The 21,650-nt window shown below is 40.8% G+C and overlaps 1 protein-coding gene and 1 non-coding gene across 3 annotated transcripts in view; one reads left to right on the top strand and one right to left on the bottom strand.

The window, feature by feature from the left end:
• Window positions 1-21,650, top strand: part of Tph2 (tryptophan hydroxylase 2) — a 95,401-nt gene that overhangs the window by 17,265 nt on the left and 56,486 nt on the right. For both annotated transcript variants that reach the window (XM_042698928.1, XM_042698927.1), the window contains exons 6-7: window positions 14,962-15,158; window positions 18,824-18,959. In XM_042698928.1, the coding sequence (XP_042554862.1) occupies window positions 14,962-15,158; window positions 18,824-18,959 (333 nt within the window). The remainder of the gene's footprint in view (window positions 1-14,961; window positions 15,159-18,823; window positions 18,960-21,650) is intronic.
• On the bottom strand, window positions 16,208-16,272 carry Trnaa-ugc. Its single transcript has one exon. It is a non-coding gene; the product is annotated as a tRNA-Ala (tRNA).

The raw sequence follows: 21,650 nt of genomic DNA, 5'->3' as shown, positions 1-21,650 counted from the left end.
ATTTATCTTTTCTTTTGTGGCACTGAGGTTTGAATTCAGGGCTTCAAATTTGCGAGGCAGTTGCTCTACCACTTGAGTTCCACTCCCAGCCCTCAATGGCAGGGGCACAAGCTCTACCTTTCAAGTTTGGGATGATTAGCAATAGTTACATGACACACAATGCTGACTGGCACAAGGATATGATGATTATTCTCATACTAAAGTAGCTAATGGTTCCTTGATTCAATATAATCAATTGCTAAACAAATTTAAAATCAATGTCACCTCAAAGAATGACCAAATTAAGGTATGTTCATCTCCAGGTCCAATGAGTTAGAGAAACTTTTCAAAAAGAATTAGTGTGTATGAGGGAACAGCTTTTAGTTTCTTGTAAAACATGCACATAATTTGTTTGTCATTCTGAAAAGCTGATCCCCTCAAGGCCTTCTCAGGCTAGGAGTCTCATTCTGGCTGAGGCTTGAGGGTTCTGTCTAGGACTGGGCTATGACTCATTCATGGTGGTAGACACGGTCCCCATAGGTTGGCCTTTGAGCACACATTTTCAGGTAGTTTTGGTTTTCCGTTTTTAATTGTCACCACATTCTGAGCACTGTGCCAAACATGTCACTTCAGTTCTGCTACTTAACCTCACAGTGAGCCTTTGAGGTAGATGCCATTATCATACTCACTTTGGAGGTGAGAGACCACAGATTCAGAAACATTAAGAAACTTGCTAGAGATGACAAGTTGATGGTACCACCTGGATAAGCTCCAGTAGTTGATGCTTTAGTTCCTCTGAAATGGAGCAGTAAATGGAAGGGTAGAACTAAAGCAGATATTTGAAGTACTGGTGTCATTTCCTGGATAGTCATAATAGTGTATGAGTACGGGTCATTCCCATTGGGAGTTTCAAGAATGCTGCTCTTCTAGAATCTAAATGTCTTTCGTTGCCTGAGGCCACACCTTTTCTTTTCCCTGTTTCTTCCATTTTGCTTTGAAGTGTCTGTGGCAACTTCTGCTTGACAAAGGTAGTTTCATACAAATGCCAGGAGATTTGGCATTTGAGAAAGCTATTCTTTTCCTTGTAGAATTCTCAACATGTTTGAAATGCATAGTTCTTGTCAGCATTTTAATTCACTTAAGGCTTTCTGGCATTAGTCAATATTCCAGCCAAGCCTTGTTTGGTTTCAAAGCCACATGGTCTCACCCAGATGGTTCAGGACATCTGCCTGGCTTTGGCCTTACAGAACTATGACCCAATCCTGTGTGGCGATTTTTCTCTGTGCTCCCAGTTCATGGGCTTTTCTCCTCCCATCCAAAGCTCGACCCTCATGGGACAGAGACTGAATGGAAATAAACACAGCTGGGCTGAGGCTAGAAAAACAATTGTAAGGGATTTGTCATTATGGTTTTTTTTTTTTGTTAAACAGTTGCTAGCCTATTTATTTCTTGATTTTTTGATTTATAAAATTGCACCCTTTGTGATTCATTTGCTCCCAGTGTAAGTACTCAGCAAAACAGAGATCCTAAAACAAAACAGCCCCAAATGGAGATGAGCATATTTGAAAAGTGCAATCACTATCACAGCAGGCACATGCAATTTGGGTCAGCTTGTGAATACTCCATGTAGCTCCATCAGAGAGACAGAATTTTTCTCTTTCAACATGGAGTGATGTTGATTATAACCTCCTCTCCTCATCAAAGCAGTGAGGGACAATTTTTGTCACTCTCCTTTCCCTACCTATACCACCAAATACTAAGTGATGTCAAAACGAAACCCTGTGGGACTGAGGTTCAGTAATAGGCTGTGCATTTTCAGATGCTTGAACAGATGAATAAATGTGAAATGTTGTGTGTGGAAATGAAGTTATTGGACTTCTAAGCCAGCATCTCACTAGATGACTCAGTAGTGGTCAGTCATCAGTCTGCAAAGGAAAGAGCAGAGTTAAAGAAAGGTTAGGCTCAAGGCTTTGAGTAGAGTAGTTTTCCAGAACCTGCATTTTTAACCTCCCAGTATCCAGCAGGAGCACTGGACATAACTAGGCCTTCCCCTGACAGAGGTATGGCCATTTAATTTTGTGTTTGAACTGGAGAATTACTGACGCCACATCTTTCTGAAGAAGCATTTGCAGTTATTGCAACTTGCACAAAAAATAACTGAGGTGGCTCTACCTTGCCACCTTTCCAGAAATTTCAGTTGACCTTTAGCATTTCTCATTTCTTGAGAGAAGAGGCATGATTTATGGATCCTGTTTGGTTTCAGCATGTAGCTTAAAGGAATACATTCCTAACAGGCCTGAGTGCCACATTACCTATTTTTAGATAGGCGAATCTTAATTGGAAACATAACGAATAGAAAATGGGAGAATGGGAGGTAAGGTTCTGCTTTCTCAACAGGGAAAAAGTTAACTAGAGGCTGCAGGTTTTTATCCTTAGTTGATGTTCTGCTCATCAGTTTCACTGGCAGATGGTCACTTTGATGAATTGTGGGCTCTCCTGTGATATGGGAGAAAGTTTTAATTTTTTTCTCTTCTCTGTGTTTTTGAGAAGAGCCACCTGAGAAGGCAAGTATGTTTTCTCCCCGACTGAGCTAATTTTATCCCATTCCATTATCATCCATTGATTCGCTTTCCCAGCTTTTGAATGAAACTGGGATAAATGTGGTTGTTTAGGTACTTCGTGACTCCTGCATAAATACCAGTTGTTGGTGCGTTAATTTCTCTGAAATGGAGCGGTAAATTGAAAAGTAGACTAAAACTCAATATTTGTAGGACGGGAGTCATTTCCTAGATGACTACAATCATTTCTGAGGAGGTCACATCAGGGGTTTTGAGAGTACCTCTCTTAGGGAATCTAAATATTTTTCTCTGCCCAGGATGCCATACCTTTTCTTTTCTGGTTGTTCTTTTCATAAATTTTTTTTTATTGTAAAAGTGATATACAGAGGGGTTGCAGTTACATAAGTCAGTTAATGAGTACATTTCTTTTTTTTTGACTTAATAATATCTTTTTTTTATTGTGAAAATACTGTACAGAGCGGTTACAATTACATGGGCAAGATAATGAGTACATTTCTTATCAAGCATTGTAGCCTCCTTTGTTTCCCCTTCCCATCCCTTCTATCCTCCCCCACTCCCCCCAATCCTCCCGAGCCCCCCTTCCCCCCTCACCAAGTAGACATAACAACCTGTACATCTCATTCTTGCAATGGGTCCACCTGTATCTCTATTTAAACGATTTGTTTTTCCATGAGTATATTACTTTTTGAACAGTGTCACCCTCTCCCTCATTCTCTCCCAGGGTTTTTCCTTCCCAAACCCTCCTCCACAAGTTTTGTAGTTCATTGCAACCTTGTGTCTAGTGAGCGTCACTGCTGCATTTGTTCACCCTTTGTCCACCTTTTCTGTGCTTCCCCTTCCCCTCCCCAAATCAGATAAACTTATACACAAAAGGTACAGAAATCAAAAATATTTTTCTAAAGCTTTGTAATGACTTCCATTTGACGTAGGCGATATCAGGCACAAATTGAAAAAAAAAAAGAGCTTTTAAATAGTAGAAAGTCTGGCCTTTGCAGAAATGCATAGTTCTTGTATTTAAAAGACTCCAGGCTTTACAGGAGAATGATTTTCATGCCAAATGTTTCTCTCTACCTGAAGTTTAGCTCAATGGTGAAGAGGAAGGGAGCCTGAGAGCTGCAAAGAAAGACAAAAGGGAAATTGATTGGGAAAAGGTTTCTCCTTTTCATGTTTTGGGCTTGGTGGGTCTTTCGGTGTGTGAATGCCTCTGTAGGCTGGTGTCTGATTATAGCCTGGCTCCCACAGCTGTGGAAAACATTAGCGCAGTATGGCCCTGTATCGCTCACCCACAAAGATAGCAGTTGCACCAGATCCGAAGGTGTTTCACAGAGAATGGGTATTTTGACTTTTAAATCATTTCCGTGAACACGAAGGATTTAAATTACTTCCACAAGTCCTGTCTGAGAGGCAAATGGATTCATATGGAAAGTGTTATTTTGTCATCTCTAGACCTATTCCCAACCCTGCAGGGAAGTGATGAAATCTTATTCATTTGTACACCTGGCGGGAGGGAATTGGCTTCACTGAGTGTCTGTTAGGGACTAGGTACCAGTGCAGGTGCTTTACAACTGACATCCTGTTCAGTCCTCACAGTGTTGTGAAGCAGTCTTATTCCCCTGAGTTTCAACTGAGGAAACATAGACTCATTCCCAATTGTGAGTAGATATTGGGTGTGTAGCACTTCCTTTCTTCCTTCCCTCCCTCCCTCCCTCCTTCCTTCCTTCCTTTCTTCCTTTCTTCCTTCCTCCCTTCCTTGCCTCCCTCTTCCTTTCTTCCTTTCTTCCTTCCTTCCTTTCTTTTTTTCTTTCTTTCTCTTTCTTTCTTTCTTTCTTTCTTTCTTTCTTTCTTTCTTTCTTTCTTTCTTTCTTTCTTTCTTTCTTTCTTTCTTTCTTTCTTTCTTTCTTTCTTTCTTTCTTTCTTTCTTTCTTTCTTCTTCCTTCCTTCCTTCCTTCCTTCCTTCCTTCCATCCTTCCTTTCTTTTTATACCATACAGAGTATTTACAATTACATGGGCAAGGTAATGAGTACATTTCTTATCAAGCATTGTTGCCTCCTCCTTTGTTTCCCCTTCTCATCCCTTCCCATCTCCTCTCTCCTCGCACCCCCCCGCCCCCGTGCCTCCCGACCCCTCCCACCCCCCTCTGCCAAAGTTGTAAAGTTCATTTTTCGACATAACATCATGTACATCTCATTGTTGCAATGGGTCCACCTTTCTTTCTTTCTTTCTCTTTCCTTTCTTTCTTAATTGTCCTGGGGGCTTGAACTCTGGGCCTGGGTACTTTCCCTAGGCTTCTTTTGCTCCAGGCAAGTGCTCTACCTCTTGAGCCACAGCTCCACTTCTGGCTTTTTTGAATAGTTTATTGGAGATAAGATTCTTATGGACTTTCCTGCCTGGGCTGGCTTTGAACGACGGATCCTAAGATCTTAGCCTCTTGAGTAGCTAGGATTATAGGCATGAGTCACTGGTGCCTAGGCAATGACTGTTGCTGGATTTCAGTTTCCTTAGCCATGAGGATATTAACAGCCACTTAATCACTCTATAAGAGGAACATAATCCGTGTAATGAACGATTTTATTGTTTCAGTTATATGAATGAATGAATGAATGCTATTATTAACTCACATAAGGTCATGAGTCATAGAGTTCAATGTGCTCCATCATCTTCTATAGAAAAAGATTTTGGGAGCTAGGAGTTAGCAACATTCAGGCCATGTGGCAAAGTTACAAGATGTATCATTCTAAAATTGGAGCTCTCTTTGCTAGCAGCTGGTGGCTCACACATGTGAACTTAGGAATTGTGGTTTGAAGTCAGCCTGGGCAGAAAAGTCCATGAGACTCTTATCTCCAATAAACAACTCAAAAGTGGTGTTGGGCTCAAGTTGTAGAGAGATAGCCTTGAGAAAAAAAAATCTCAGGGACAATGCCTAGGCCTTGAGTTCAAGTCTCAGGAATTGGAGCTCTTAGAAACTCTAGCTCTGTATTTCATCATAGAGGTCTGTGATTCTTGGCTGCCGTTGATAACCTAGAAATTTTAGCTGTTGTCTGCATTGGGTTCTTTGAGCTCACCTTCCTTACGTATGTTGAGCATGTCCATACTGAAGGATGTTCATTAAATCCACTGTTGGTGCTGCTGGTAGTTAATTTCATGCTAGTTTTTGCAGATGAAAGCCACTCCTCTGTAATGTGAAGAGGGCTTTCTGCATGGTAAGAAAATGGTAGGGAGCCCTATCCTGTGGTGCACAGGACAAATAAAAACAAATAATTTCTGGGAGTTAAATGCTCACTCTTCCTGAGGCTCCCTAGGTAGTTTATTTTCATTACATCTTTTGTAAAGGCAGCACCAATATTAGCAATGTGAGTGAGGCAAACTAACATTTTTGTTTGCTCCCATCTGAAAGTTCCTTAGGGCCCATAGACTCATTTAGGAAAATTCATGTGCGCAAAACTCATTTGCAGAAGCAAATAAAATATATGATCACATGCGCTCTTTACCTCAGCAGCCTAGAGGAGAATCTGAAAATGCCTTTTGCCTTTAGACTTGAACTCTGGGGTGGCTTAGCGGTCAGGGGCCTCCATACCTTGTGCCAAGCTATGTCACACAACCCAAACCTTTTGGAATCCTGACATAACTTAGGTGCCTGTTACATTGTTGACTGATTTGTGAGTTTCCTTTTGTACAGTTGTGCCAAGTCATCTTGCCTTGTATCCTTGAAGAATCTTTGAAAATCCTTTCAGCAGGATAGCCAGGCAGGGAACTATCTCTGTATTTAGTTGTTTAATCTGTTATGTCTTTTTGGACTTATACATGCCATTTTCCTGACGACAATTTTGGTGACAAGTATAACTGGGTGACAGTTTCTAGACAGGAACTAGGAAATTGAGGAAATTAGGAAAAAAGAAATCCTTGTGTTAAGGAAATAAAACACATGGACAATTGATAATAAAGTAACCAGTAAACAGAGACCTCACACCTTTAGAGTTCTTTTTCTCTATAGTTTAAAATATCTGAGGCAAGATGGAGTTAGACAAATATATCTCTGTAACTTTCTGAGGCACAACTATAATTTTCCTCAGTACTTAAAATTATGGCTGTTGTTAGGCTTGTTAGTTGATTTATTCATTCAACAAATATTATTGATTGACAACCAGTATATTACATACTAATTGTCAGGGATATAAAAATGAACAAAGCAAAAATTCCAGCATTCAAAAGCATGTATTTTAATGAAGGAATAAGTTTAGAATATATTTTATATTTTTATTTATTCAAGCATTTTTGGTTAGCATGTATTACTTGTGCATATCAGTGAGGTTCAGTGTGGTATTTTCACAGTTGGGCACTTGTGACTCATGTCTATAATTCTAGCCATTTAAGAGGTCTGAGGACTGTGGTTCAAAGCCAACCTGGGCAGTAAATTGGTGAGACACTATGTCCAGTTAACTAGCAAAAAGCCATAGCTTCACTTCCAGAGAACCAGCCTTGAGGAGAAAGCTAAGGGAGAGCATCCATGCTCTGAATTCAAGCCCCAATACTGGTACACAAAAAATTATCCTGGAAAGACCTTATCTACTTTATTCCTTTTCAGGAAATTTGCTTTTTTTTTTGGAAACAGTTTTCCCAATCTCAGGTACACACATGATTTTCTTGTTGCACACTCTCTGGAGACACCTAGATAGGATATATTTTCATGAAGCACAGGACTGGGTGATATAGTCAGGGGCTGATGGAAATTTCTACACACTTCAACTGTAAAAACACTTTATAACAATTAATAGTAATCTTTGTGATAATTAAAAATACATTCATCAAAAGCCAGGTTATTGTTATAATAATATTAGAATGCTATGAGTCCTATTGTTCTACATTTTTTGTGTGCTTGCTATGATAGGAACTGAAAAGGATAAATTACAGAGAGTTCCCTGGAATTTATGCAGAGATGAGCTCATTGAGAAGAGCAGCAAATGCCTGTCATAAATCAGGAAGGAACAGAGATAGAGACTACTAGCCTTGATGTTCCCATAAACTTTCTCTAAAGGCCCTGTTCAAATCCTTAGAGGAGCCACTAATTGCTAATGAGTTGCAAAGCTGATGTATTTTACATTTCATCTCTCCTCATTTCCCTTCTGCAACCCCTAGGTGGGAATGTCAATCAAGAGATACAAGCTTAGGTGGAGACAGAGAGAAAAGATGAGGCAAAGATGAGAGACAGAATCTATTCCAGGTAGATAAACAGTTCTTGAATAAGAGAGGCATCTTCTGCCCTAAGGAACATGTAGCCAAAGGAAATACAAAGTAAGTTTTTTTCCCCTAACTCTATCAGAGCCACTCATCCCCTTACCCAATTCTCTGTCGTCTTGCAGTTTGTTGTTTTTTAACCAAGAAAAATTTAACTGTTTCCAAAGAATCCAATTGGTGCTGTGTTTCAGGTCAGCCTTGCCATCTTGATGTAAATACCATCAATTACAGCCTGCCATTAAATAAGTGAATTTCTTCTTCACACTAGAGTTCCTCTAAAGATAACACCAGCAGCGAAACAGCTTCTCATGTGGGGAATTCTAACCCAAAGATTCTGAGAGGAGAGACTCATCAACAAATATTTTCCAATCTCCCAAATTAAAAAAAAAAGTAAGGAAAGTAGCTTGTTTTTGGTCCTGCTGGAGGAGAGGATCAAAATGTATAATGCAAGTATTGCTATTTATTCAGTTGACCATAGAGAGAGATCCCACAAGTTCAGTCACTCTTGGGTGGGGGGGTTCATCCCTGGATATCTGTGTCAAAGATGTACTAGGCACACAAGTTGGCTCTAACAAGATCCGAACTTCCACAGACTAACTCTATCCATACTAACTCTTGCCATAGAGTTGTCTATACTTCCTACTCTCTCCTTTCTGTAGGGTGAAAGCAAGTTATTCAGAATTACCGTTCCCCGCCCCCCTGCCACCCACTGCAGTCTCTAGGAAATGTGGGACTTGAACATATCGATGGAGAGATGCTTTCCTCAGCCTTCAGTATTCCCAGAGAAAGTTCTTCATCATCTCTGAATAACACAATCCACCGGGAGTGTTTCCTGTTGTCAAGCACAAATCCCTGAGTCCACCATCAGCCCTCTTCTCGTCCCATTCTCAATGACACAAGTTCTTGATCAGTGTTTATAAAGCTTCTTGTCATGCTGTGACAAGAAGACAAGATTCTCAGTAAATGAAAACGACCGACAGTCACATCTGCTTTTCTCCAGTGAGTTAGGAAGCCACAAATAATATTTTCAGCAGTTGTTAAGAATTCTGGAATTCCAACTAATTCTTCATAAATGGAGGCGACTCCCTAGATATCTAATTAAATATTTAAGTGTAATTAGTCTGTTGAGGAGTGTCATCTTGTTGGGATTTATATCAACATAAAATAGTTTCATTTTCCCACTCATTGCTTTCAGCTAGGTTGTGTTTAATCCCTGTTCTTAGACAGGGAAGCGAGTTCCTTAGCAACATCTAATTTCCTGTCATTTTCAATTATTAGTATAGTTTCATGTGGGTATTTAAGACATGGTCCTGTTCATTTAAAAAGATGAATCTCAGGTTTGGTTCAAAGTGTATCCTCCCTCCCTAAACAGTTATTTGGAATGAGTCTCTTTCCCTCTTTTAGGCCCTAGTCCCTCTGAAGTTGGAGGCTGATAAGAGGGAGAGAGGAGGTCAGGAATTTTTATGTGATGGCTTGAATATTAGTGGTAGGCAGGTGTCAGGAAACCCTTACCCTGGTTTAAGGAGAATCTTTTTTTTTAATTGTGAAAATACCATACAGAGGGGTTACAATTACATGGGCAAGGTAATGAGTACATTTCTTATCAAGCATTGTTGCCTCCTCCTTTGTTTCCCCTTCCCATCCCTTCCCATCTCCCTTAAGCAGAATCTTTTTGATGGTGTGCTCTCAGTGCTGATGTGGTATTCCCACAGTATAATCATTGTGTTCTGGGGCTGGCTTGTTCCCTCCATTTCTACTCTGTGCCTTGTCTCCCTTTTGGTCATGCCACTAACTCTTCTAAGTTCAATACACAATAGCTTGGACAGCCTTTGGTGATTCTTCATGAGGTTAAGCAATGGGAATCTGTCTCTTGAGCACTAATCAGTACTAAGGAGGCGGGGGCGTAGATTCCCCATCTTCTTACCTGGCATAAGACATTGGGTTTCACAGATACCTTTAGATTTAAATGGTTATTAGATTTCAATTTACATGGACCTCCTATTTCAGAGGACACATGCTAGCTTCTCTCCTAAAGTGTGCCATTTGCCTAGGCTTCCAAACAATCTACTGGACTAGGACTCTCCATCCCTGCTCATTCTTACGGCAACACCAGGATCCTGCTGGGATCCTGCTCCTCAGTTAGGATCCAGCTGTTAAGTTGGGAAAACTTCTGACAGGAGTCTGAAAACTTGTAGGGTCTTTAGAGAACAAGAAAGTACTGCCTTTTACATCCAATGTTGTCCTCTCTACAGTCTGGCCATCTTTGATTCCCTATTAGGCTGGTAGGAAGGTCTTGGGATGAGGTGGGCAAGGTGGTATGGGAAGAGTTCGATGGTGATTAGGCCATTCCTTCTACCTTTTAGTAAGCCTTTAAGGCGATTGGTTGGCTTTAACAGCTGGACGCTTTCTCTAGAATGTGGAGTGCTTTGGGTGATTTTTGCTTGAAACTTAGCAGAGATTTAGGATATTGAGAGATGAAGTTATGCATGTGTCCACAGATGGATGCAAAAGAATATATTGGTGGTAAATATCCTAGGCCCCTAGAAGGCCAGAACACCCCTGGAACACACTTTTAAACTCCTCTAACTCATAAGAAGTCCAAAGAAATGAGACTCATTGTGATATTTTTCCATGACAACAATTTTTATTTTAAAAACACATGATTGGCCCTACATTTTTGTTATCTCTAATGCATATTTATCCTGTGGGGGAGTTCAGCACCACCTCATAGTAATGAGGCTTGACAGCTTGGCTCCAGTGGTAGAATGCCTGACTAGAAAGCGTGAAGCCCAAGTTCAAACCCAAGAACCCCCAAGTTCAAACCCAAGGAGAGTCAAAATAAGTAAAAGGATAAGTATGTAAGAAAGGATGCTTTGAAATCCTCAAATGTATGTTAATATCATGGTGACATATAGTTATAGATGAGATTTTCTACGTATGAGTGTAATCCCTACAAATCTTATTTTAGACTAGAATTCAAAAATAAGTTGATATCTGGAACAATTTTTTTACTTTTATTGGTATATATAAAAATCAATTAAGACTACAGCATTTTAAGGTAGACTGACAAGGTTATAAGCCTGTCTCTATGATTTCAGACAAGTTGCTTCATCTTTTCAAGTCTCAATTTTTTTTTTTTTTTTTTGTCAGTCATGGGGCTTGAACTCTGCGCTTTGGTACTGTTTCTGAGCTCTTCAGCTCAAGGCTAGCGCTCTACCACTTCAGCCACAGCGCTGAATTTCTGGGGTTAATTGGAGATAAGAGTCTCATGGACTTTCCTGCCTGGGCTGGCTTTGAACCGCGATCCTCAGATCTCAGCCTCCTGAGTTGCTAGGATTACAGGCATGAGCCACCGGCACCCGACTCAAGCCTCACTATCTTTATGGGTGCTCAGAGCAACATAGCAGTTTCTTACCACAATGGATTTGTGAGAACCAAATGAGTTAATTCACAAAAAGAGGTATATGGTCCATAGTAAACTCTCAAGTATTAGCTATTATACTGTGCACCTGTATGAATGGCATAGAAAAAAAGATTATTTGCTATAGTCTGGATAGTTTTAGTAGAAGCGAAATGGATTAGAGTAGCCTTAACTTTGTGATGAAGTTTTAAATATTTACTCCAAAGAGTTTTCCCAGGCAGAGGGTTCGAGTGGTGTGAATAATATCTTTCTACAATCAGAAGTGACTTACCTGGGCTCCGGGTTGCTGCAGTGCCCATACTAGTCATTAACTCAAAGAGCAGGCCAGTTAGCTACTCAGACAGGGCGACAAGAGGAAACAGATGAAAATATACTCAGCCATCCATATTCCCAAGGGTGTACTGCTAGAAATTCATGATTAAGTAACAGACCTGTGTAATCCTTTCTTCCTCCCCTTCCTTCCGCACCCTGTTGGCTATATTCAGTCCCTTTGAAATGCTGCACATTTGCAGACAGATAGGGAAGGGAGAAGTTTGACCTAACACTTCCTTTCAAATGGCTTCTCAATATTTCATATATTGTTCCAGCCTCATGGCTTTCCTGCCTTCAGATTGCATGCAGCTCTTATTCACTTTATTGGTCTTTCTGACTGAAATTGATTTAGCTGAATAGGTTCCAGAGGTAACTTATTTATATATTTCCTTGCATACTTTCTATTTTTATCTTTCCATATCAGGCTTCTACTTGAAATTCATCACAGATGCAAGGATTTAGCAGTCTTGATCTTCCCAGCAAATATTTGCCAGCTTGTAATTTTTTGTTGGTTATCAACAGCCAAATTTAAACAAGGCCAATCTTGTTTTAATTTAATTTGTATAAGCTCTAGGCCAACCAAATACTTTGAGAATGTTAATTTCTTGTTTTTTTTTCAGTATGTGTTATTCTTCATGTACTACTGTTAAGTTTTTTTCTTTATAAATTATTATTAAGTTATTTTTTGCTGGTCCTGGGACACTGTTCCTGAGTCTGTATGTGCTCAAAGCTAATGCTCTACCACTTGAGCCACAGCGCTATTTCCTGCTTTTTCTGAGTAGTAATTTTTTGGAGAGTAGAGACTCATGACTTTCCTGCCCAGGCTGGCTTTGAACCTGGATCATCAGATCTGAGCCTCCTGAATCGCTAGGATTATAGGCATCAGCACCAGGGCCCAGCTAATTAAAAACAATTTTGATGCTGGAAACTAGTGGCTTAGGCCTGAGTGATCAGGAGGTTGAGATCTGATGATCAAGGGTAGAAACTGAGCTGGGCAGGAAAGTCCAGGAGACTCTTACCTCCAGTTAACTAACAAAAAGCCAGAAGTGAAGCTGTGGCTCAAGGGGTAGAGCAGCAATCTTGAACAAAAAAAAAGCCAAGTGAGAGCATGAGGCCCTGAGCTCAACTGCTAATATGAGCACACACACAAAAGAAGAAAACAAAAACCAGAAAACATTTGGGTCAGTGGGTACCACATTTGCACCTGCATGTTACAAGTAAGCACTTTGACAAGAACATTGAACTATGCAGAGAGTTAAAAGAGCAGCAAGGGGATCTGTTTCCTCACCTGCTCTTTTTAATGTCCTTGGTCTCTTTTTGATGCCCTCAAAGGCTCTCTTCAATGATCCCAGTGGCTTGGAGGTGTCCTGCAGCTGCAGTGCCCTGGTGTGGCAATTGTTTTGCCTGTGCATGGGCTTCAATGGGGACTTGTGGTTAGAGGCAGGATCAGGAGATTATTGGGACAAAAAAATCATAGTTTTCTGTTTATGTGTACTCCAACATCCATGTGGTCTATTTGCTAACAGGAGCAGAGTTTCTGATAAGTGGCCAGACACACAGTGGAGTGTGCTATAGGTGGTTGTTGATCACGTCCTGAGAAAGTGACTCAAATCCTAATTCACATTCATAAAAAGTGTCTTTATCAGATTTGAACCCCTCAATGAACAGTTTTCAAAAGTGCATAACCATGTTCTGCTCCTCCTGCTGGTCCCAAGTTAACCATTCGGAGCCATGTTCCTTGATTGGAGTTGTGTCCTTTGCTTCTAGCTGCTCTTAGGATAACACTGCCTTCTTTGTTAGGGAACCTAAAGGTCATACCTAGCTAACAAATCTCAGCTCAAGTTGTGCTTCTCCCAGGAAGCTCTCCATGACTACTTTTGTCCGGAATAACTTCTGGGACCAAACCCAGTCATCCTCAGCATAGTACTGCTTCCAGGGTGAGCAAAGTAGGGTTTATTAGCATATAACTATGTCCACTTGTTTATGTCTTATCTGTGACTGGTTTTGAGATACAGTGGGCAGAATGGCAGCAGAGAGCAGCTGACATCTATAATATTTACTTTCTGGCCCTTTTCAGAAAAATTTTTGAGCACTTCCCCCCCCCCCCTTTCCCTTTCCCCTCAGTAGTCACCATTCCTGAATTGAGGGCTCAATGTGTATACCCTGTAGCATGACCTAAAGTAAATGTTCCTATTCTCTCACATTTATTTACTTAGTCATCCATTAATTAATTAATTAATGTATTGGTGGGCACTGGGGATTGAGCTCAGGGACTATTGCTACTCCATCAGACAGACTTCTAGCCAGACTCTCACTTTTAAATTCAGCATAGATTTTTAGTAATTGCCATACATTTTGGACACTGACTAAATAATCTCAAAATAATACTTAGAAAGTGGGGTCATTCTAGGCAAGGGACAAAAAGAACCCACAAAACAATTTCATTTTCAACACACAATATCCCATATATTCTTCTTGTCTTGTGATTGCGGAACATTCTCTCAGAGAATGGCTCTGCATGGAACCAGCCCAGGATTCTTGTTACCAACCTCAGTTTGGGAACATGAGTCTTAGGAAACTTCTACAAGGCTGTGTGAAGATGTAACTTAATTAACAGTTCTACGAGAGTCTAGCTGGGTGCCAAGGAATCAGGCCTTTGATACTAGCAACCCAGGAGGCTGAGATCATGGTCCAAAGCCGACTCAGGCAGGAAAGTCCGTGGGACTTTAACCACCAGAAAACTGGAAGTGGAGTTGTAGCGCAAAGTGGTAGAGTATTAGCCTTGACCAAACAAACAAACAAAAAAACCTCAGGGAGGGCTGGGAAGGTGGCTCAGTGGTACAGAGCTTGCCTTGCCTGCACGAGGTCCTGGGTTCGATTCCTCAGCACCACATAAGCAGAAAAAAAAGCAGGAAGTGGCACTGTAGCTCAAGTGCTAGAGTGCTAGCCTTGAGGTGAAGAGCTGAGGGACAGCGCCCAGGCCCAGAGTTCAGACCCCAAGACCGGAACCACCCTCCCCCAAAAAACCCCAAACCAACATCAAAAACAAAACAAAACAAAACCAAAAAACCTCAGGGACAGTGTCCAGGCCTTGAGTTCACGCCTACATGAGAATTCCAACCATGCACACAAAATTGGACTCGTGATAGTTCCTTAAAAACAAAACACCAATACTTAGTGGGATGTTTTGGGGTCCTAAGGGGTTCTACTATATAAGAAAAAAGCCAGAAGTGGTGCTGTGGCTCAAGTGGTAGAGCGCTAGCCTTGAGCTGAAGAGCTGAGGGACAGCGCCCAGGCCCAGAGTTCAGGCCCCATGACTGGACCCCTCCCCCCCCCCCCCCCCCCACCAAAAAAGAATCTAACTGACATTGAGGTTGGAATACCTTTAACCTAGTGGTCTAAAACTAGATTCATTTATTTTTCTGTCTCTCTCCTAGTGGGCAGCCCATCCCTAGGGTGGAGTATACAGAAGAAGAAACTAAAACTTGGGGAGTTGTATTCCGGGAGCTCTCCAAGCTCTATCCCACTCATGCTTGCCGAGAGTATTTGAAAAACTTCCCTCTGCTGACTAAATACTGTGGCTACAGAGAGGACAACGTGCCTCAACTTGAAGATGTCTCCATGTTTCTGAAAGGTAAGACTGTACACAGTCTCTAGCTAGCATCCCCATTTGCTTTCCAAGAACACACGTTGTACAGTGGCCCCTTTTCCAAACAGGAAAAGAACTGATTTGAAAAGAAGAACTGAGCCAGCAATTTCTGTGGGCCACAGAACTTTCGGCTGGCCAAGTCTGAACTGCTTGGCCTCAATTCGGAGACCTGATCCTAGTGTTCCTGGTTTGCGCGCTGCTGTGACATGTTCTCTGGTCTTCTTGTAGGCTCTCCATAAATTTTCTTAAGTTCTGTTTCTTACCAGAAAAGCCATCTCTTCTTTACTAGTCAAATTTACCTGTTCTTTAAGCTCAGAACAAGTCTTGTCTCCTCTATGAATCCTAATTATAACAGCCACCAGACTCTCCCCTCCTGAAATTCCAATCTATACTAGTGTGTATCAGGAGACAGATATGCATGGCCTTACAGCTAGTACACTGAGAACTGCTGATCAGTATCACTTAACTAACACCTAATTACATGATGCCTTCTGTTATTGTTGAGGTAGGCTGTGTTCCCTCTTATGGCCCTGCAGGCCATGCATCCTCCTTGTTTCCCATAATTATATACTCACTATGTATTTACCATGGGACCTATTTGCCATGTCTGGGATTTAATTTTTATTGTTGTTTCATGTTTTACTATTGTTTCTCAAACCTCATGAATTAGAATATTATCTTACAGTATTTTTCATATCTGTCTCTTGTATTAATATCTTCATAAGAAGTGGTACAGAGTTTGCGTTACTGATTAGCACATAGCAAAAAGACAGTGCAACGCATGCATTTTTCTCCCACTCATTTTAAAACACCTAATTTAAAAACACTCATTAAAAACATGTGAGACTGTTGAAAGGGGTGACAGTGATCAAGATGCAACGCATTCATAAATGGCTTTGTTAAATGGCACGTCTTTTGTACAACCACTTAAAGTTAATAAACATCCAAAATTGAAAGCACCTGACTTACTTAGAATGCACTTTTAAAGCAATGATGTATGACAATTCAAAATTCTTTTTTTTTTTTTGCTTACGTGGTGCTGGGGAATCGAACCCAGGGCCTCTTGCATGCAAGGCAAGCGCTCTACCACTGAACCACCTTCCCAGCCCCACAATTCAAAATTCTTGATGTCCTGGTTTCACATTTTTCTAACTCATAAAAATAAAATGCATAGCTATTAAAATAAAACCATGGTAGAGCACTTGCCTTGAGCTGAAGAGCTGAGGGACAGCGCCCAGGCCCAGAGTTCAAGCCCCACGACCGACAAAAAAAAAAAAAAATCTGTTTAAAATAAAACCATGTTCCTTAGTGTATCACCACTCATGTCTTATATGTGGGGCACACTAGCTTATTTGATTTAATATAGAAAAAGGAGAAAATACACTTGTCTTTTTTGATATTCAGTGAGGCAAAATCCAAAATAAAAATATTTGGAATGAACATTTTTCTGCTGGAATTATGGGTCTGAGGAGGCTTGAGAAAGTATGAGTTCTGTGTGATTACCAGAAAGCCCAGGATGGACTCATTTTATAAACTTAATTGGATCTTGCCTTTTCTTCACTATTTTTATTTCTCCACTTAGTTTCTGAGGTACTCTCCTAATGAGTTTAAGTGTTTGGGATGGGAGCCTCTATAATGCTAGCCAGCATCAAGGGGTTAAAAACAGCCCTCCTGGACATTATCTAAATGAGAGAATTCAAAACCAGAAAGACAAATATGACCTCCTCCTGCTTCTATGTGGAATCTGTTAACACTGAATACATAGAAACAGAAATAGAAAAGTGGTTACCAGGAGTAGGCGGGTAGAGGAAATGGACAGATGTTGGTCCAAAAGTATAAAGGTGAAGTCATACAAAAGGAATACATTCAGAGATTAATTTACAGCACGATGATTATGGCTAGTAAAGCTGTTTTATAATGGAACTTTTCTAAAAGAGTAGATAATGTATTCTCTTGACACATATGATTATATGAGAGATGAGTATTCACACAACTGTAATGATCATCATGTCTGTCAAAATATACCTTACATTTTAAATATACACAATTTTCATTTTTAAAGAACTACTCTTAATATAATTTTCCAGGCCCAAAGAAACATAGGTCCCGTGGTTTCCCTTATTTGCAATAACTAGTATATGTCTGAGTCAACCAGAAAAGGTCAGATAAGTTGATGTTAGGGGAATGAACCCCAAGATAAGTATTCAAATGTTTTTTCCTTTCATACAATTGTTTCTAACATATTTACAAGATGATTTCTATGTTGCTTTGTATGTCCCTCCCCCACGATATAACCCTGCTTTCACTGTATTTGATGTTGGTATAATTTGTGGAGGGGAATGGAAAAAGCAAATCATTTAACTAGGGATACAGGTGGACCCATTGCAACAATGAGATGTACAAGTCGTTATGTGGAAAACGAACTTTACAACTTTGGTGGGGGGGGGAGGATTAGGTGTGGGGGGAATATGGGAAAGGATGGGAAGGGGAAACAAAGAGGAGGCAACAATGCTTGATGAGAAATGTACTCGTTATCTTGCCCATGTAATTGTAACTCCTCTGTATGGTATTCTCACAATTAAAAAAAAAGAACTACTCTTGCAAGAAGAGGATAATATAAAAATATAGCAAAAATAAAATATGTATTTTTCTCCTCTTCTGCCTCCTCCTCCTCCTCCCTCCTCCTCCTTGTCCTTCTTCATTTTTGTAGGTCCTAGGACTTGAACTCAGGCCCTGGGTACAGTCTCTGAGCTTTTTGCTCAAGGCTATCACTTTTAACACTTGAATCATAGCTCCACTTCTGGCTTTTTTTCCTTTTTGGTAATTTATTGGAGATAAGAGTCTCAGGAACTTTCCTGGGTTGGCTTTGAATCATGATTTTCAGATTCAATCACCTGAATAGTTAAGATTACAGGCATGAACCATTGGTACCCAGCTAAAACAAAAAGAACATTGTAATTTCTCTGAACTTTTTGGTAAGGAAGCGTTAGATGTCATTTAAACTTAGGACATTAATGAACCCTGACTGACTTAATAATGTAGGCAAGTTTCATAGATTTTATTTGTAGTTGGTATTGTATTGGCTTTTCTCCTACCACAAACCAATAAGGCACAGAAAAACCTTAGGCATACCTCATTTTCAAGTTAGAGTAATTCACATACCACAAACTCCAGCAGCACAGGATTTAGTTAGGAGGTATTGACATAGAAAGGTGCAGTGGGGTCAATTCTAAGACATGAGTGGAGGTGGTAGGTAGCTGTGTGCTTCTGAGCACATGCATGTGGTATGGCTTTTAGAGAGATTCCAGGTGATATGTGGTAATCATCATTTTAGATTGTGATCTTCTCCTGGGCATTTGGTATTTCTTACCCTAATTTGTGAATTTAAACCCCTTAACATATTTTTCACTTTTCTTTCCCTTTTAATGAATTGATGGTTCCCCCAGAAACCATCATTCATGGCAGTATTTTAGTCACTACAAGCTCCAACCGTAGTAGCTAATTAATAGAACATGTCATTCAGTTATCAGGAGGACCTTGCTTGCATGTTTCTGAAACATACTTATAAATAATAGGAACCCTTCCGGACCCTCAGGTTCTGAGGCTACCATTTAGTTGACCTTTTCTTTTTCTTTCTGTTGTCTCTTCAGAAAGATCTGGCTTCACGGTGAGGCCGGTGGCTGGATACCTGAGTCCGAGAGACTTTCTGGCAGGCTTGGCCTACAGAGTGTTCCACTGTACTCAATATATCCGGCATGGCTCAGACCCCCTGTACACTCCAGAACCGTGAGTATCCACATTCAATTCCAAGCTGCATGGAGACCATTGCACTGTCAAGTCAATGCTCACTTGACTGGAAAGTGTGTTAGGCCCTCTTTGACCTTCGGAGTAATTTCATCTGACTAGCCAGTGCATCACAGCTCTGGCCTGTAGAAGAAAGGTCTTTGGAATGGTCAGCCTCCCTATCCAGGCACATGCGGCCTCTAATATTCTTGCTGAGTCTCCTCTGTCTAACTTTACAGCAATATGAAGCTAGCAGAAGCTTGGGCCTGATCTCCATTCCTAGTGAAGAAATAATGTCCCAAAGGGATAAACATCTGTACACAGGCAGGACATACACATGTGCCTCACAGTGGGAGGCCTATCTTGTCTCCAGAAGGTACTCTCATATACCATAATGTGTCATTGCTAATTCCATTCCTTTCATCTTTTCTTCACCCCCTCAAACGCAGGAATCTGTATTGTGCTCTCCTTGTACTTTATTTTCTTAAATACTCTTTCAAATTTTCCCATCATTTCCAGATGTCTAGGAGATTGGTGATTTTTTTTTACCTGACAGCTTTTCTTGAGAGAATCCTCTTTTAGGGCTTATATCTGTCCTCTCCTAGATGATAAATAGACTAAGAGTGGGCAGAAGAGCTATATAGGGTGGTACCATCCTGGTCTACCATAGGTTGGCAGCTGGGGGCAAATTGTGAATCCCTGTAGGTTAATCATTTGCCCTCAGCAAAATGGGATTGTGGGGTCTCCAAGTATGAAAGGCATTGCATATAATTGTTTTGGTTATCCTTTAAAAATGTAGCAAATTATGATGTGCTGGCAATGTCTGGGAATGAGACAATAGACAACGTTCCTGCCCTTCCTGTGTGTGGGTGCTTATTTATTTATTGGCTTGAGTCATCAGGCCAGCCCTTGAAGCGGCCTTTGAGCTGAGATCTGAATGTGAGTATTATAGGGTAGAGAATCCTAAGCCAAAAGAGCAGCAAGAGCAAAGACACTGAGGCTCACAGCTATTATTCTCTGCCCCTTCCTGGGCTCAATTCAAATGAGTACCTCACCCTAATTTTACTCTAATTTGTTGCCTACTGTTCTTTAAGCCATTCAGATTATCATTTTTCTTGTAAGGCTGCTTTACTCGAATATGCTGGTGATTAATGGGCTGCCACTGTCTTCACTGGGGAGCAAAGAGCTCTTCAAGATTCAAACAGTTAAGGAGCTGATAATAGTATAAGCAGGCAGGGATAAGAGCTAAGTCCCTGAAGCTTCCTCTCCCTCTTAGGCTGACATGAGTCACTGGCCGGGTGGGTCCCATCAGGGTCACTACATTGTTTTTCAGACTGTTCAAATTCCCTGAAAGTGTTGGAGGATAAACAAAAGGTTACTTATAGGACTCAAGACATTTGGAAAAGAAATGCTTCTTAGAATGGAGTGAGTGCTCAAAGGAGCCTTGTCAGAGTTAGAAAGGCAATCTCTAAATCTCACCCAAAGGGTTTACAAATGGCTCTGTTTACAAATAGCAGGCACTTTGTTAGTTCCCTTTGAATAACTGGCCCTCCTGAGACCCGTGATAGCGTGCCAAAAGGTATGCAGAGAGAGAGGGGGAGGGCAAAGAAATGAGGTTTTAGCCACAGAGGTCTATAAAAATTTTGGATAATGTGTTTTATTTTTACCAAAGTACTTTCAGCCAATTCATTCAACAATATTTATGTGTGATGTTAGCAGGGAGATAGAGGAGATTTAAAGATGAATAAGATATAGTAGCTTAATCTCCCCCCCACTCTTTCTTTTAAAGCAGCTCACATTCTGGCAGGGGAGGTAGAAACATAAATAGTTAGGGAAGAGTGTGGTTAGGGGACTCTTGTTCAGGTATGCACAAAGTGTTAGAGGAACACAGAGGAGACAGCAGTCCTGAAGGGCTATTCAGAGATTCAGAGTTGGTATCGTCTGAGTGGAAGTCTGGGAGGATGGATGGAAGTTGCATTTTCCAACAAAGTCTTACGGGAAGGGAAGGGAAAGAAAGCACAACATTTGTGGAGGTATGAAGAAGAGGACAATGAGCAAGGATAGCTAGACAAGAGTGGCCAGGATACATATGGCCAGACCATATGTATCTTCATTATGAATCATTATTTGTCAAAGGAGGATGAACAGGCTTCATTTTGTAGGCAGCTGGGAGCTATCCAAGGTACTGAAGCAGTATCAGATAATTGTTTTTGCAAAAGATGGCTGGGGTCAGGAGGTTCCATAGAAATATGAATGGAAAACTAGCCAAAGAACTCACATTTCATTGATGGAGTAGAGTTTATAAGGTGTTGTGTCAAGAAATGTCATGGTATAGAACAAGAAGGGACCTATTTCATACCTTCAATACCTTAGAGCTACATGAGCAATATGTGGTGACTATAGAAGGGGCAAGGAGAGGGAGGCTCCCATAAGGTAAGGTTAAGGTTGTATTGTTAGGGTAATATTGTTTTTATTATTATCCTTATTCCCCCCCAATACTGGAAATACTTTTCCAATGCTTACGCCTCTGTGTGTGTAAGGCACACATTCTAACACTTGAGCCACAGCACCACTTCTGGCTTTTTGGAGCAGTTTATTGGTGATAAGAGTCTCACAGGCTGGGAATATGGCTTGGTGGTAGAGTGCTTGCCTAGCATGCATGAAAAGGCCTGGGTTTGATTCCTCAGTATCACA

Source organism: Dipodomys spectabilis, unplaced genomic scaffold, assembly GCF_019054845.1.
Source record: "Dipodomys spectabilis isolate Male_0828 unplaced genomic scaffold, ASM1905484v1 ptg000234l, whole genome shotgun sequence".
NCBI classification, from domain to species: Eukaryota; Metazoa; Chordata; class Mammalia; order Rodentia; family Heteromyidae; genus Dipodomys; species Dipodomys spectabilis.
This window is presented reverse-complemented; position numbering and strand designations above follow the sequence as displayed.